Genomic DNA, 14833 nt, shown 5'->3' with positions numbered 1-14833 from the left:
AAGACGACCACCCAATCGGGCCTCAGCAGCGCTTAGTCTACCTACCTGGGCGTTCATATCACCAGCAACCACAACGATATCTGAGCTTTTAGCCTGTTGTAGAAGGGCACCTAGAGCGTCATAGAAACTGTCCTTGGCAGATTGAGAGCTACAGTCAGTTGGGGCGTAAGCAGAAACAATAAACAAGGTGCGATGAACCTCACTTCCTCTAGATTCTCTCACCGATGTTGCCAAACGAACCGCACAGAGGCGACTGTCTACGGGTATCCAATCAAGCAGAGACGAATCAGCGTGATACGAGGTGGTCTGGGAGTAAGGTCGTTCTGTTTGGGATAGGGGTATGAAATCAGTAAGGTGATTCCCCCAGACGAACAGCTTGCCCATATTCATGGAAGCAGTTATGCTCCCTTCCATCCGAAGAAACGGGCTAGAAAAGGTCGGCCCTAAAAACCGCACAGTGACCACTAAACGGTTGGCCGTGACCACCGGCTCATTATCCAGTACGATCGAAATACTTTTAAAACCAAAGAGTTCGGTGTTGCTTAAAAGGCACATGTTGTGTGTAGCCGCATCAAGAGTGAGACAGTAGTACTTTACTTCCTGCGCCCTCCGGTTAGGCCAACTCCCAGCAGCCGAGCAGGCCAGACTAATGAGTCATTGGTTCCAGGCAGGGTCCCCAAATAAAACTACTGTCTGCTGCCTTGCGGGTCAGACTTTTGACTCAAAGACCCAAAGTGGAGTACCTCAGCCAAATCCCCTTCCCTGATCTGGGCAATCGGGAAGTTTCATTTGCCCGCACAGTTCTTTGTCCACCGATGTCCCTCTCCAACCCCATTCCCACCACACAAGCAAACGTCATGTCATTTGAAACCTTGTATTTCCTTGAAATTCTGTATTCCGTGTCTTCGAAGCGCGCATACGAGACACCGATGTGGTTATGAATCTCAGAAAGCCAAGAACGGACTCAGGTCGTTCACGTTTCTCTGTCCGTATCTGGTGACCCAGAAGCGAGGACTGGTGAAATATATGGCCCCAGAGTTGAACGCACTCAGCTAGATTGGATACCAGTGAACAGTCGTCTTTGCGCCACCCGGTCATCCAGATCAATCAATCTTTTCGGTATAAAATCGCTGTATGTTTGTAGTATTGGACTAGGCATCAACAGACTGCAGTGTTATTGCCGAGAACGATGTTTTCTATAGAAAGTCATCCCGGCTCATTCTTCAGGCAAAAGCACTGACAACGTGATCCTTGCAGGCTTTATGAATGTTCATGTAAGTCGTCTGAGCTCCTTGGAATAACATTCGGGCGGTCGAGTTGGAGTCGATGCTCGCTGCACAAACAACGGAGATCGACTCCTTCTGTTGTGTGCTGATCATGAACTGTTTCTGGCAATTAGGAACTTTCAACATAAACGTTCTCAGCGCGTAGACTGGCAGCCACAAACTGCAAATCAACCGCGGACCCAGTTAGACCTCGTGGCCATCAGCCATTGGTGGGGAGACATAAGTCAAGCCTGACGTCCCTTATTGAGGCACAGCACGTGATTCCGACCACGCCATGGTGCGTGCACGCCTGACAATTCCTTTTCCTCTAAACCCTCGCAAGTCACCAAGAAGCATGTCTTCGAAGAACTACCATAGCTCAACACTATCGATCTGAGCTTGCCCGACAACTCTCCACAGTAGAATAATACTGTGGTGGCAGTGAGCATGTGGATTAAGCATGACAACATGTGAAAAAAAGCTATGTTAGCGGCGTTGTTTTATCTGTCCGACTTTTTCGATTGGATTACATTACGCTGGATGTCGTCGAGATACCTATCTGATGCCAGGAAATCCATACCAGCAGGTGACGAGTACGACGGCGAACGCAAATCCTTCAAACGCCAAGTAGTGAAGAGTCCAAAAAGGACCGAGAGCTCTGGTGGACATCGAATACCGGGAGACGGAGAAGGCTCTTGTTACAGCCGTGCCGGGCTTTTGAAGAGCTCCCAGTGTACTCACCCAATAAATCGTTCACCTGTAGCACCTTTCGTGCCTAGCTGCCACGCCAACGGAAGAGGCACGAGGGCTAGGGTACTACCAGGTTGTCCAAAGTTAGACAGGAGCAGTCGAGATGCTGGGGTCGGGTTCGTAAGCTGAAACTTTAACCACTGACCTATCTCGAGCAGGGAACTTATTGTGTCCACAAACATACGGGGTACTACTAAGCAAGCGTGTTAAAGACTGGTAAGACTGTTCAAACAATTCAAATACAACTATGAAATCCCAAAAAAATAAAATCGAGGGAAATCTACAGGTATATCGTTCTTTCACCTGACAGTGTGAAAATTTGGTCAATGTAACACCTGCCAAGACGGAATCCTACCTGCCGTTCTCAAACCCGTGCTTCACGGAGCCGCTACAAGGCGACGAAAGAAAAGTGACCTAGGAATCAGGCCGATTCCTGTGTAGCTGCCGAACTCAATACGGGCCCATTCTTTGAACACGTGTTGTCTGGGATGGTCATGTTTGCTCATATGGGGACAAACAGATCAGACGAGCGCTTACTTAGGAATTCAACCAACTGTTGAACAATGCGGACAGGTCATCAAGACCACGAACCGAATCGCTCTTGGAAAGACCATATGCATTCGCGAACCCCGAGGATATACAGGAATCCAGGTTCAATTGCTGCAAGTTCAAGAAAAGCCTCCCTGCCCTCTAGGTTCAGTTATGCAATCCCGACATGTCCCTAAAAATTGGTACTTCCTCAATAGTACGCTGGCACCTACCCCCTGAGATGCCATCGGACTTACCAGCCAAATGCTATCATCGATGATCCTAATCGTTCTCCTTCCTAGATGCGCGCACCTTGGCAGTATCCCGGCTCAGGTAGTCATGATATTTGAAACTAACTAACCTCCATGTCCACCTGTTCCACTTGATTCGTTCGACTGGTCCTCGGAAACCCCTTGTCAGTGAAACAATCAGGGACCAAGATGGCTCCCTGATATGCAGCAAAGCAGAACGTTTGGACCGCTCCGCACAGCCGCCTTCAGTCTCAGAAGTGTCCGAATGCATTTCTCTACTCAAGTGTCATCGCGCTGCTGGTCCTGACGACCTTCCACCTGCTCTCTTCAAGGATGGCGGTGGATTCCTCAGTCAGTGCCTGTCTAGCCTATTTGGGTTTATCTGGAAGAAGGAGACCGTCCCAGACAACTGGGGTGAATCGATAGTGGTACCCCTTTTCAAAAAGGGCACTCGCAGTGAACGTAGCAACCACAGAGGCGTTAGCTTGACGCCTGTTGTGATAAGGCTTCTGGCGTCATTGATTCTTCGTCGCCTCATGGCGGCACGCGAAGTCTTGACTCGTGAGAATCAAGCAGGATTTCGACCGGGTAGAGGCTGCGTTAACCACATCTTCACACTCCGTCAGGTGTTAGGGCAACGCCACATGTACAGACGACCCACGATCTTGCTATTCCCCGACTTCATTGGTGCGTTCGATTCTGCTGATCGGTCAGCGTTTCAGTTGGTACGATATCCGAGATATCGCAATATATTTTCATAAATGAAACTACCCATTGAAAAATAGAAGGCAAATCACTTTTATTCATGGTATGTCTTATCAGAAGGACAATGGTCTGACGCACACGTTTTCCCAAACTTGTTGATACGCGTGATGAAGGCAAACAGATCATTGAATGTGAACCGTACGTGTCAGACAACTGAATAATCGCCCTGGATGGGGTTTTCAGTAGACGGTGACGTTATGTTAACAGCACTTGATCGACCACTAAGATAAGCTGAGTATTTCCAGAAGGTGATGGTGGAGATAAGTGCACTAAAAATAGCCGTTTTGAACGTCTGACAATAGTAGAACAGTTCTGTTGTAGATATTTTGGACAGCGACCATAAGCGCATTTTACAGTATCTAACAACTAATCAGACAATAATACTAGTCATTATATAATAAATAATCAGACTGGTTTTCACTGTGAAGACGAGAAAAAAGACGATCTGCTTACAGTGTTGCTATGGCAAACTTCTCATTGGCGTTCGTGCTATCAGTTTCCTTCAAGATTGTCTGATTGAGCAGTTGGAGGTGTAGGCATTCCAGAATGCTTGACGTAGGCCAGCACTAGTTCCACTCCCTCACCCATTCTTTTTCTCTCCTTTCCATCCTTGGGCTTTTAATACAATTATATATATATATATGTATATAAACGAACCTTATGGTTGTACGGCAGTGAAGCATCAGTGCCAAGACTGATGTTACTGTCATTGGTGATGATGATGGCGCTGATTCGTAGTTCGGTATTTCGCTGTCCGTCTGTCTGCTTGCTTTTGGCCTTCCTGGCATGAGTGCGCCTCATGGAACTAAATTCCAGCCGGTGTAACCCGCAGGATCATTGCAATACTCAAGCCCATCCACGACATCAAGGTGACAGCTTTAGGTCGGATCAAGTGCACATTAAAGGCACACCAATCACGATGATGGATAGTGGCAACAAAATTCCATTGACACGCACACACAACGTTCTACCAATCAGGAAGGCGTATTTCAAGAATCCACGACTGATCATCAAGACTCATAGCTTCAACCTCACTGAAACCAACACACTTAAAGGCCAATAGAATCAAGGTACCTTTAGCGGCAGCGAAGCATCTGTTTTGAACACTGATGTTATGCCTTCAATGACGATGACTTACGAAGAGGATTCATACTTTTACGATGGTAAAAGGTAGCTAATAGATTAGGTTATGTTATGGTGACGAGGTACACACTTTGGATACGCTGTGCTACTTTCGCCTTGATGGTTTTTTCCATCATTTCACTAACAACCTCAGAGGGGATAACAGAATGATAGCTTCCGGAGTCAGATTCCTTTTACCTTGAACACTAGCCTAACCATTTTGGTTTACATTCGTACTGTCGACCGTCGTCCTGCATCGACTATCGATGACTGGATCAATGGTTTTGAGAAAAGCAGCGCATCTGAAACCGGGGTGAGTTTTGCGCTTAGACTATTGAGGATAAAGTGATTCCCTAGAAATCGAATGGACCAATTGTTCAGGCCCGTGCCTATCAGCATCTTCAGAAGTAAGAACCGCGAACACGTCACACAGTAATTACAGCCGCCGCATTTCGCTTTGTCGGTGGTCTTTGGAGGTACAGGCGGATAGCTACGTATTAGGGACGGTAACCGATATGCGTTATGCGTGAATACAGGGGTATTAGTGAACTTTCCATCGGGGAGATCGATAAGGGAAAGTTTGCATTGATAGAAATGGTTTGGATACATGCGCTATTGAGCACGCTACTAAGCCATCCGTCAGTGCCTAAAACCATTGACTTGTCCCATTTCGGGGTCCTCATCCAGGGAAACAGAAATAACCATCCTGGCTGTTCTGGCCTTCCCAATCCGGATGGAACTATTGTCCCTGATCAGACCAACGGGACTGATATAGATACCCAGACAGAAAAAAGTTACCTACTTCATCAATCGATACGAAGTTTGGGTTCGAGCTTACTCATTCTCGCAGTAGTACTCGACACTTTGCAGGTGGGGATGGCATGTCAAACCGTGAGATAGATTATTTAACATCGTCTACATTATGAGGGCATCAGATTCAAGAAGAGCTGTCATCTGTACACTTGATATCTGCGAGAGAACGCCCTGGGTGAATTTCAAATCTACAAGCGTTAGAGACTTGGGAAGTCTTTCACGACAGAATCAATGACAAAGTTGGAGAGAAAAGTTGAAGAGGCAGCTTTTCCTGACACCACTTAGAGTGTTGAACTCAGGCGAGAGCTTACAGTAGACCATCATGTGTCCATGGCAGTTGGTGTTAAGCTTTTTGATGTGGTTCGAGAATTCATGGGTGGATCTTTCCTCCACAGTGCCAGACGACTCACGGCAAGGCACAACTGAGATCGAAAAACACCAATGTTGAAGCGTTGCTGCTGCAGGATGTCGGAGGGTAACTGTGATCGACGTATCCTCGGCCAGAACGGAACCAGCTTGGTGACTATGGACCTGACTGTTTCTGTGTTCAGCCAACCAGGGAGCACCTTTGATACTACAACTAACAGGCTAATGCCACGATTGTTTTCAGATGCCCTTTTGGAAGATAGGGGCGACTGTTGATGTGTCCCATTTTGAAGGCGTTTTCTTCCCCCATAGATTCAGTGCGTTTTGCCATAGATTCTCCACCGACAGAAGCCTTCTCCACTTCTGATCATCTGGTCTCTCATGTCCTAACTCAGTATTTGACGTTTGAGGGGTTTGTGTATACCGTCACACGCGTTGCCTGTTGTACCAATCAGAAATAGCATGCTCGGGAATATCCAATGGTCACTTGATCGTACTGGAGAAATCGAACAGACAGTACGGAATGCCACAAGCATAGTCCCTTTTCAATGTTGTCAGGATACACCCGTGTGCTCGCCACTAGTTTTGGTTTACTGCACACAGTAGTTGAGCTAGCTCAAATCGAAGCTGCCGATTTTTGGTGGTTTCTTCGTAGATGATGGATTGGCACGCTTCTTGTTGACTTGCGAGGACCTGAAGGAAAGCTGTCTGTCAGAAATTGAGTGACCGGAATTGATTTGTGTCCCAGGAGGAGCGGCAGTCTTGAATTGTGAATCTCCACAAGCTCGTTCAGCCGTTACACCCCTTCTGTGCGTAGGTTCCAAGCTACACGAGGGGACCATAAGGTGTTTCATATTAGCCAACTTGACCAGGATTTCAGAAATTCGTGCACCGATCTCATCCGTCACACTACAGTTGGAGCGTATACAACTTCCGAGATGCGCAGAACCATCTACAACCTCGAGTGTCTCTTCTTGGATTGTAAGTGACTGCAAGACCTGTGGGTACAAAGCGACCCCAAAGGACGAGGTGATTTGCTCAGCTCGCCCCAGAACAACTGCACCTTCTGATCCACTTAGAAGAAGGATACCGTTTCCGAGTTCCACATGGACACCGTTTTCGCTATTTTCTATCTGAACACCAGGGTTTTGAGGACCTTTTAGAATCCATTTTATTGACTCACTGATCGCAGAAGTAAATAAGAATGGATACGTCGGACATCCTTATCGCGACTACTTTTGTAGAAGGGCTTTTGGAGAGCTTCCAGTGTCCTGTCACCTGTAGCATCTTTCCGGTGCCTAGCTGCCACGCCAACGGAAGAGGCACGAGGGCTAGGGTACTACCAGGTTGCCCAAAGTTAGACAGGAGCAGTCGAGATGCTGGGGTCGGGTTCGAACCACTAAGCTATCTCGAGCAAGGAACTTATTATGTCCACAAACATACGGGGTACTACTAAGCAAGCGTGTCAATGGTATTTTGTTACCACTCTCCACCATCGTGATTGGTATGCTTTAAATATATGTACTTGATCCGATCTAAAGCTGCCACCTTGATGTGGTGGTCGGGCTTGAGTGTTGCAATGATCCCGCGGGCTACACCGACTGGAACTTCGTTCCATGAGGCGCACTGATGCCAGGAAGGCCAAAAGGAAGCAGACAGACGATGGACGTCGTGGCCCCGTACTACGAATCACCGTGCTGCGAGGCGGTCTGGGAGGTCATCATCATCATCATTGTCAGCTGTAATAACCGCGTACTCATCTTACAGTGGTTGTAGCTGCCGCAGTTTCGTTCCCATATGGTTTGGGGGGGGGGTTAGGTAGCTGCGCATTGCAGGCGGGAGCTGATAAATTGGCGCATAAATCCAGCACTGTCAGTGGGTTGTCAAGTGGGGGGTTGGTTGGAAAAGGAGCTATGCATTGAAGGCAATAGCTGGGTCTGGGAGGTCCGGACAAGGTATTTTTAAGAAAGTGGTCAAGCAATCCTGTTCAACGTGGGGTTACTACCATCCAGGTTTCTGCAGCGGTAATCATCTTGCACTATGAACTTCTATGTGGGGCGCAACATCAATCCTGTTTTTAGACAGCAAACTTCTAGTAACAAAACAAAAGTGATCTGTGTTAGTTGAAAGTTGTTCTTGACTTGTATCCCTTTGCTACAATAGTTTCTCAAAGTCGCTCTGTTTTGAAACATATCCCACACATGAAGTTTCAGGTCTTACGTTAAATTATTTCCAAGCCCTTCTATGGTTTTTCTGTATCTTTGTACCAACATTGCGTCTGCTAGCGACACGGTTGTTCTGTTCTCCATCAAATCACGTTCATCTTTATGCTGATTTCCTTTCTTGTCGCACAGTTGCTCCGATCGGTGTCGCAATTGCTGCCAACCGAAGAAAGTCTATCACGCTCGTATGGTCAACCTCGGTCGTCCCAGCAAAACACAAAAGTTCCCCAGTAACAAGATCAATAACCAGAAATACAGTATCTGGAGTTTTGTCCCCTTAGTAAGTCTGTTAGTTTTGTTTGATCAATTCGTGTGTGTGTATGTATATGGGTTATGCACCATGGCAACGACAACGTGAAAAGTTTTCGGTTAATGGAAATGCTCAACGTGTGGTTTTTTATCGCTATTGAGTTTCAGTGATTGCAGCGCATATTTTAACTAGTGTGGCTGCTGTGCATTTATGTATGGTATTTACGTGGTACTTAGTTCTGTCTAACTTATTTGGGGTAAGGAATCTCTTTCAGGGGCTTCAAGAACCTTCCATTAGTTGAGTATCCGACACGCATTTCTTCCTCCACTACTTTCCTCATCTCTCTTGTTTCATAATTAGGACAGTGATTTGCATTGCAGGCGGGAGCTGATAAATTGGCGCATAAATCCAGCACTGTCAGTGGGCTGTCAAGTGGGGGGTTGGTTGGAAAAGGTGCATTGAAGGCAATAGCTGGGTCTGGGAGGTCCGGACAAGGTATTTTTAAGAAAGTGGTCAAGCAATCCTGTTCAACGTGGGGTTACTACCATCCAGGTTTCTGCAGCGGTAATCATCTTGCACTATGAACTTCTATGTGGGGCGCAACATCAATCCTGTTTTTAGACAGCAAACTTCTAGTAACAAAACAAAAGTGATCTGTGTTAGTTGAAAGTTGTTCTTGACTTGTATCCCTTTGCTACAATAGTTTCTCAAAGTCGCTCTGTTTTGAAACATATCCCACACATGAAGTTTCAGGTCTTACGTTAAATTATTTCCAAGCCCTTCTATGGTTTTTCTGTATCTTTGTACCAACATTGCGTCTGCTAGCGACACGGTTGTTCTGTTCTCCATCAAATCACGTTCATCTTTATGCTGATTTCCTTTCTTGTCGCACAGTTGCTCCGATCGGTGTCGCAATTGCTGCCAACCGAAGAAAGTCTATCACGCTCGTATGGTCAACCTCGGTCGTCCCAGCAAAACACAAAAGTTCCCCAGTAACAAGATCAATAACCAGAAATACAGTATCTGGAGTTTTGTCCCCTTAGTAAGTCTGTTAGTTTTGTTTGATCAATTCGTGTGTGTGTATGTATATGGGTTATGCACCATGGCAACGACAACGTGAAAAGTTTTCGGTTAATGGAAATGCTCAACGTGTGGTTTTTTATCGCTATTGAGTTTCAGTGATTGCAGCGCATATTTTAACTAGTGTGGCTGCTGTGCATTTATGTATGGTATTTACGTGGTACTTAGTTCTGTCTAACTTATTCGGGGTAAGGAATCTCTTTCAGGGGCTTCAAGAACCTTCCATTAGTTGAGTATCCGACACGCATTTCTTCCTCCACTACTTTCCTCATCTCTCTTGTTTCATAATTAGGACAGTGATTTCAGTATTCTTATTCCAAGGCTTCATATAGCTCCCAACACCGTTGTTGTTGACGCTTCCTGGAACTTGCTTTCTTCGCGTAGTGTAGTTGTTCTCCCGCACTGTCCTTTGGTCTTTCTTGTGTTAGGTACAGTTACAGCTACCAAGCCCCACTGGCATGGACACAGTTATGGACATGTGCTGAGTGCTCTTAATTGGAGAGCAATTTGTGCGTTTTCCGTCGGCTCTTAGAATCTTAGAGTAACAGCAGTGACGTATCTTGTACGTGTCATACGTGTATAGTTTGTCACGTGGTTTGTGATGACAAGCGGATTTGCATTACTCTAGTGAACCACACCTTTCACCGCAGCCTGACAGTCAGTACGGTAAACTTATTACAGGCGATGCAGTCTCCTAAAAATAAGATGACTACGAGTTCTTTCGTTCGAATTTTATATCTGAAATGCCGGTAAATAGGCAGATTTCCACCATTTGCGAGTCGGTTGCCATGTTATTTTTTTCGGTCGACTGAGGCCGATAAGACGGTTTATTTTGCATCCCAAAAGGCTATCTGTCTCGCAGAACTATTCACGATCAGCTATGTACAGGAAAGAAGCTACCTTAGGACCGTCAGCTGATTGTCTTACCAGCGAAATCGGCCTGTGTTCGCAACTGTCATTTCTCTGGATGGGTATTTCAGGACGGCGTAAATCAACCTTTAGCAATCGACAAAAAATGACGCAGTGCTTAACCACCACCTTTTACACTTGTTTAGAATACTCTTTTATTTCTGTGTCTATGACGTAGTTAGGGCATTGCCCCCAATGCACGACTATCTCGCCCTTACTCCCAGTTATCGGTGGACGAAAGCGCAGCGGCTGTTCGAACGCACCCTAAGTTAATGTGAGTTGAACTACTGTGTTCACACGCGACACCCAACTGTAACTCAGGTGGAGCTGTATTATAACTTTTAGTCGATGCTTCTGTCGCTACGCACTTCATCCTTTCACACACTGTCTATGGTTATCTGCAGAGCACACTTGTGGAAATCCAATACCTCCCAACCCATGTCACTCAATGTATCAAGCAGTAGGGTTGTATGGATGGTTCCTCAACCAAAGCAAGTTTAATTGTCTTCGGAAATATCGGACGACGTAAACTGCTCTGTCCAAGTCGAGTGTGACGTAGTAAAGCGTGTCTAGAGAATTCGATTATTCGGCTCGATCGCGCTGCACAAGACAGGCATGTTAACCAAAACTAGCTACACACATCAATCTGCACAAGTTGAGTTCACCTTCACTACTGAAAGATGTAAACTAACTCTTCACTGATGACAAGGGTGACCTTCGCCTTTGTGTAGATACTACCAAACATACTGAGGGGGGCTATATTCGCCATACCCTTCTCATGGCTATGGTCGCCTTCGTACCTATGTGATGCTCCTCTATAAGTCCTAAAGTTCATCGTTTTGCTTAGCTCAGGTGCACGCATCCGTGTTAGCCTTCATCTGGTTCATGGAGACAAACTTCGCACATTCATACGTATGTTCGATTATCATAGTTAGAGCATACGATACTCACTAATGCCACGCAGGCTGTGAAACCGACAATATCTAGCTGTTTTTCTCTAATTAGTTATCGCATTATGTATTCCAGTTAGTGTTATTAGCCCAGCTGAAGTGCAGTTAAGACATAATAAGATTGGAAAAGCGGTTAAAAGCTTGTGGCTTAACTTAATGGCCAGGACCTGTTCACTGTAACAGGTGACACTCACGGTCCCATCTAAACAGCATCTGTCTGTTTCTACGTTTGTTAAAGCTAACCGGATTACAATACAGGTCTGATTCCTCTGAAGCCTTCAGGAAGATGTTTTCAGGTCACAGTTAACCAATAATAAAGCGCTTCCATCCCTGCAGAAGTTCCACATGCTAGATTGACTGAAAATCGTGTTGTGCATTGAATCAATCGAGATTAGAGAGTGCGCTTTCGAAGTGTTTTCAGCGACCCTGTGAGTATTTTCCTTTAGTAGAATATACTACGGTATACCAAATAAAACATGAAACAGAATTTGTGCAGCGTATTCACTCGGTAGATTCAGATGTGATTCAGTCCAGTCTCCGGTGAAAACCAAATTAGTGTGTAAATTGGTGCATTTTGCGCAGTTTAGGTTCAAGTAAGACCTAAAGTTAACGGGGACTCTAGGACTGCACCTACTTGATGAGCCCGAAGAAGGACGAAACCGTTCTTGGGCTGTTGGGTGGTTTGTGAGTTGTTCCCATTGGGTGGATTGAGATGGCTTTTAAGGTGCGCGGTTGGACTTCACATCAGTGCAGCTACTTCTAGGTGTTGCGTCCGACTCTTTCAAAGTATGTGAAGGTTACCGGCAGGGTTGACTACAAGCAAATGGTCTGAGGTCATCGAAACGACTAACAAAGCCCCAGAAAATGGGTTGGTGAACTTCTAGGTGATGAAAACGTCCCATTTGAGGGTACCGTTTCGAATTTGGACCACTGCGAACTCCATCGTTCAGGGAACCTGAGTTAAATCTTGCGTATCTACTGGTAGTGGTACAAGTGCACAGTAACATTTGGGTGTTCATGAGTTCATTAAGTCGGGCGAGTCTACTGAACAGTTGAAAAGTGAGTGGGCTCAAGTAGTTCACTTGTTAAGGAGCTAGCTTACGGACCGGAAGGTCTGTGGTTCTGACCCAACCATGGCATCTCGATCACCTCTGCCTAGATGTGAACAACCTATCAGTATCTCAACCCTCGTATTTCCTTCGGGTGGCGTGGCAGCTATTCCCCATGTGGGTGTGGTCATGTTTACCACGCTGCATACATTCATTGCCCGTTAGCCAAGTTGACCGTGGGTTTTTTCGAAGTAAAAAGCGGGAGATCCAAAAGAGTGATTTACTGATTTGTTGAAAACTAAAAACCACTAAATTCTGCTCCGTTCAGTTTGACAACCGAGTGGCCGTAGCTTGTAACAGCAGATAGTTTATGGTGAAGTAGGACGGTGAGTACAGAAGACAAATAAGAACGAAAGAATTTTGGGTTAAGACTAAGAGGGTGGACAGAACAACATCATTGGCTGTGTGACATTTCCATGTTGGTGAGTGCTGAGCTTGCGTGGTTAGACTGTGAAGTTACTGGCCGGAAGATCCGTGGTTCGAACCAAACACTGGCTTTCCGCTGCCCCTTCCAAGGCTTGAGTAACCTGGCATTCTCTCTCCCTACACGAGACAAAACAAATGGTGGTTTGGACCAGATGCTGTGTTCCTTTTCACAAGTTGCATTTCCCCCTTTTGACTTCATCTTCTGTTTGCATCGAGCAGATCATATCCCAGAGTGGCGGTGTTGATGCACTGACTGTAAGCATGGCACATCAGATCAGCCAGCTTGTTCTTCGAAGTTTCACGCTCACTGAACTAGATGGCGAGACTTTTTGGGTCGTCTTGTTCTGTGTTCAATTCAGTGACCGGAAGCTTGCTTGTTCCGCTGTTGCGGATAGGTTGAAAAGGAGTTTAACTGCTTCCAATCTCCGTCCCATTTTGCATATCCTCGATTAGGAACGTCGATCACTGAGAGACCCGACTTGAACTGGATCGTTCAGGGAACCTGAGTTAAATCTTGCGTATCTACTGGTAGTGGTACAAGTGCACAGTAACATTTGGGTGTTCATGAGTTCATTAAGTCGGGCGAGTCTACTGAACAGTTGAAAAGTGAGTGGGCTCAAGTAGTTCACTTGTTAAGGAGCTAGCTTACGGACCGGAAGGTCTGTGGTTCTGACCCAACCATGGCATCTCGATCACCTCTGCCTAGATGTGAACAACCTATCAGTATCTCAACCCTCGTATTTCCTTCGGGTGGCGTGGCAGCTATTCCCCATGTGGGTGTGGTCATGTTTACCACGCTGCATACATTCATTGCCCGTTAGCCAAGTTGACCGTGGGTTTTTTCGAAGTAAAAAGCGGGAGATCCAAAAGAGTGATTTACTGATTTGTTGAAAACTAAAAACCACTAAATTCTGCTCCGTTCAGTTTGACAACCGAGTGGCCGTAGCTTGTAACAGCAGATAGTTTATGGTGAAGTAGGACGGTGAGTACAGAAGACAAATAAGAACGAAAGAATTTTGGGTTAAGACTAAGAGGGTGGACAGAACAACATCATTGGCTGTGTGACATTTCCATGTTGGTGAGTGCTGAGCTTGCGTGGTTAGACTGTGAAGTTACTGGCCGGAAGATCCGTGGTTCGAACCAAACACTGGCTTTCCGCTGCCCCTTCCAAGGCTTGAGTAACCTGGCATTCTCTCTCCCGTCATGCTTCCTTCGCTTTTCATGACAGCTATACCTCAAAGGGGTACCACAGCTGGACGATTTCTTTATTTACATTCAATACCTCAGACCAACAATGTGGTGGGTATCCGATGCCCCACCCTCGGGGACGAAATGCGCCGGTTCAGCTAAAACTCAGTGGTAATTTTTCGCGTTACTCACCGTGTAGAACGGAATATTTCAGTCGGAATCTGTTTAAGAAAACGGCAGGACGAGGTGATCGGTTGCGTCAGGTCGGCGTAGATGGTCCAGTCGAATCAACTCATCGACTGCACAAGCAGCCAATTTGTTGCTAAAATCCATTAATCACGCTTCAGCGTTATTCTGATGTTAGCGTGAAGCATATACAATTCTCGAAGGTGCTTGTGATCAGACGCAAGTAGTCTTCCTTGTTCCTAGAAGCACATAATCCTAAACCAACACTGGACTTATCATTTTCTCGTAGACTCTGCCCTCCACCAACTGATGCCCAAGTTGAAAAAAAACAGAATGGACCTTGACTATCCTGACATTCGCTTCGTCGGAGGTGTTGCCTTCCAACGTGACGCAACTACCCGGATAAGTAACTTCTTCCAATTTATCTATAGATTCTGATACACTGATCAGTTTTCGTCTTGTAATAGCATCTTGTACATCGAAGGTCTAAGGCACGTACGAAAATCTCATGACGTCTTTAATTGGATTATTTCATGTGCCGCATACCCGGGAGAACCAAGTATTGCGTTGTTGCCAGTAAGTCCCGGTCTTTCAGGTTTCCCCTATAAAGTCTTTCTACGCCCGGGTTAATTAACATAGCAGGAGCTTCTTCG

The 14833-nt window shown here is 46.0% G+C and overlaps 1 protein-coding gene across 1 annotated transcript in view; it reads left to right on the top strand.

The window, feature by feature from the left end:
* Window positions 1-14833, top strand: part of T265_02637 (hypothetical protein) — a gene marked incomplete at both ends in the record, with an annotated part of 54582 nt that overhangs the window by 6366 nt on the left and 33383 nt on the right. The window contains one exon of the mRNA XM_009166935.1: window positions 2976-3519. Coding sequence (XP_009165199.1) covers window positions 2976-3519 — 544 coding nt within the window. The remainder of the gene's footprint in view (window positions 1-2975; window positions 3520-14833) is intronic.

Source organism: Opisthorchis viverrini (genome assembly GCF_000715545.1).
Source record: "Opisthorchis viverrini unplaced genomic scaffold opera_v5_33, whole genome shotgun sequence".
NCBI classification, from domain to species: Eukaryota; Metazoa; Platyhelminthes; class Trematoda; order Opisthorchiida; family Opisthorchiidae; genus Opisthorchis; species Opisthorchis viverrini.
Note: the sequence above shows the minus strand (reverse complement) of the source record. Positions and strands in the feature narration are given on the sequence as shown.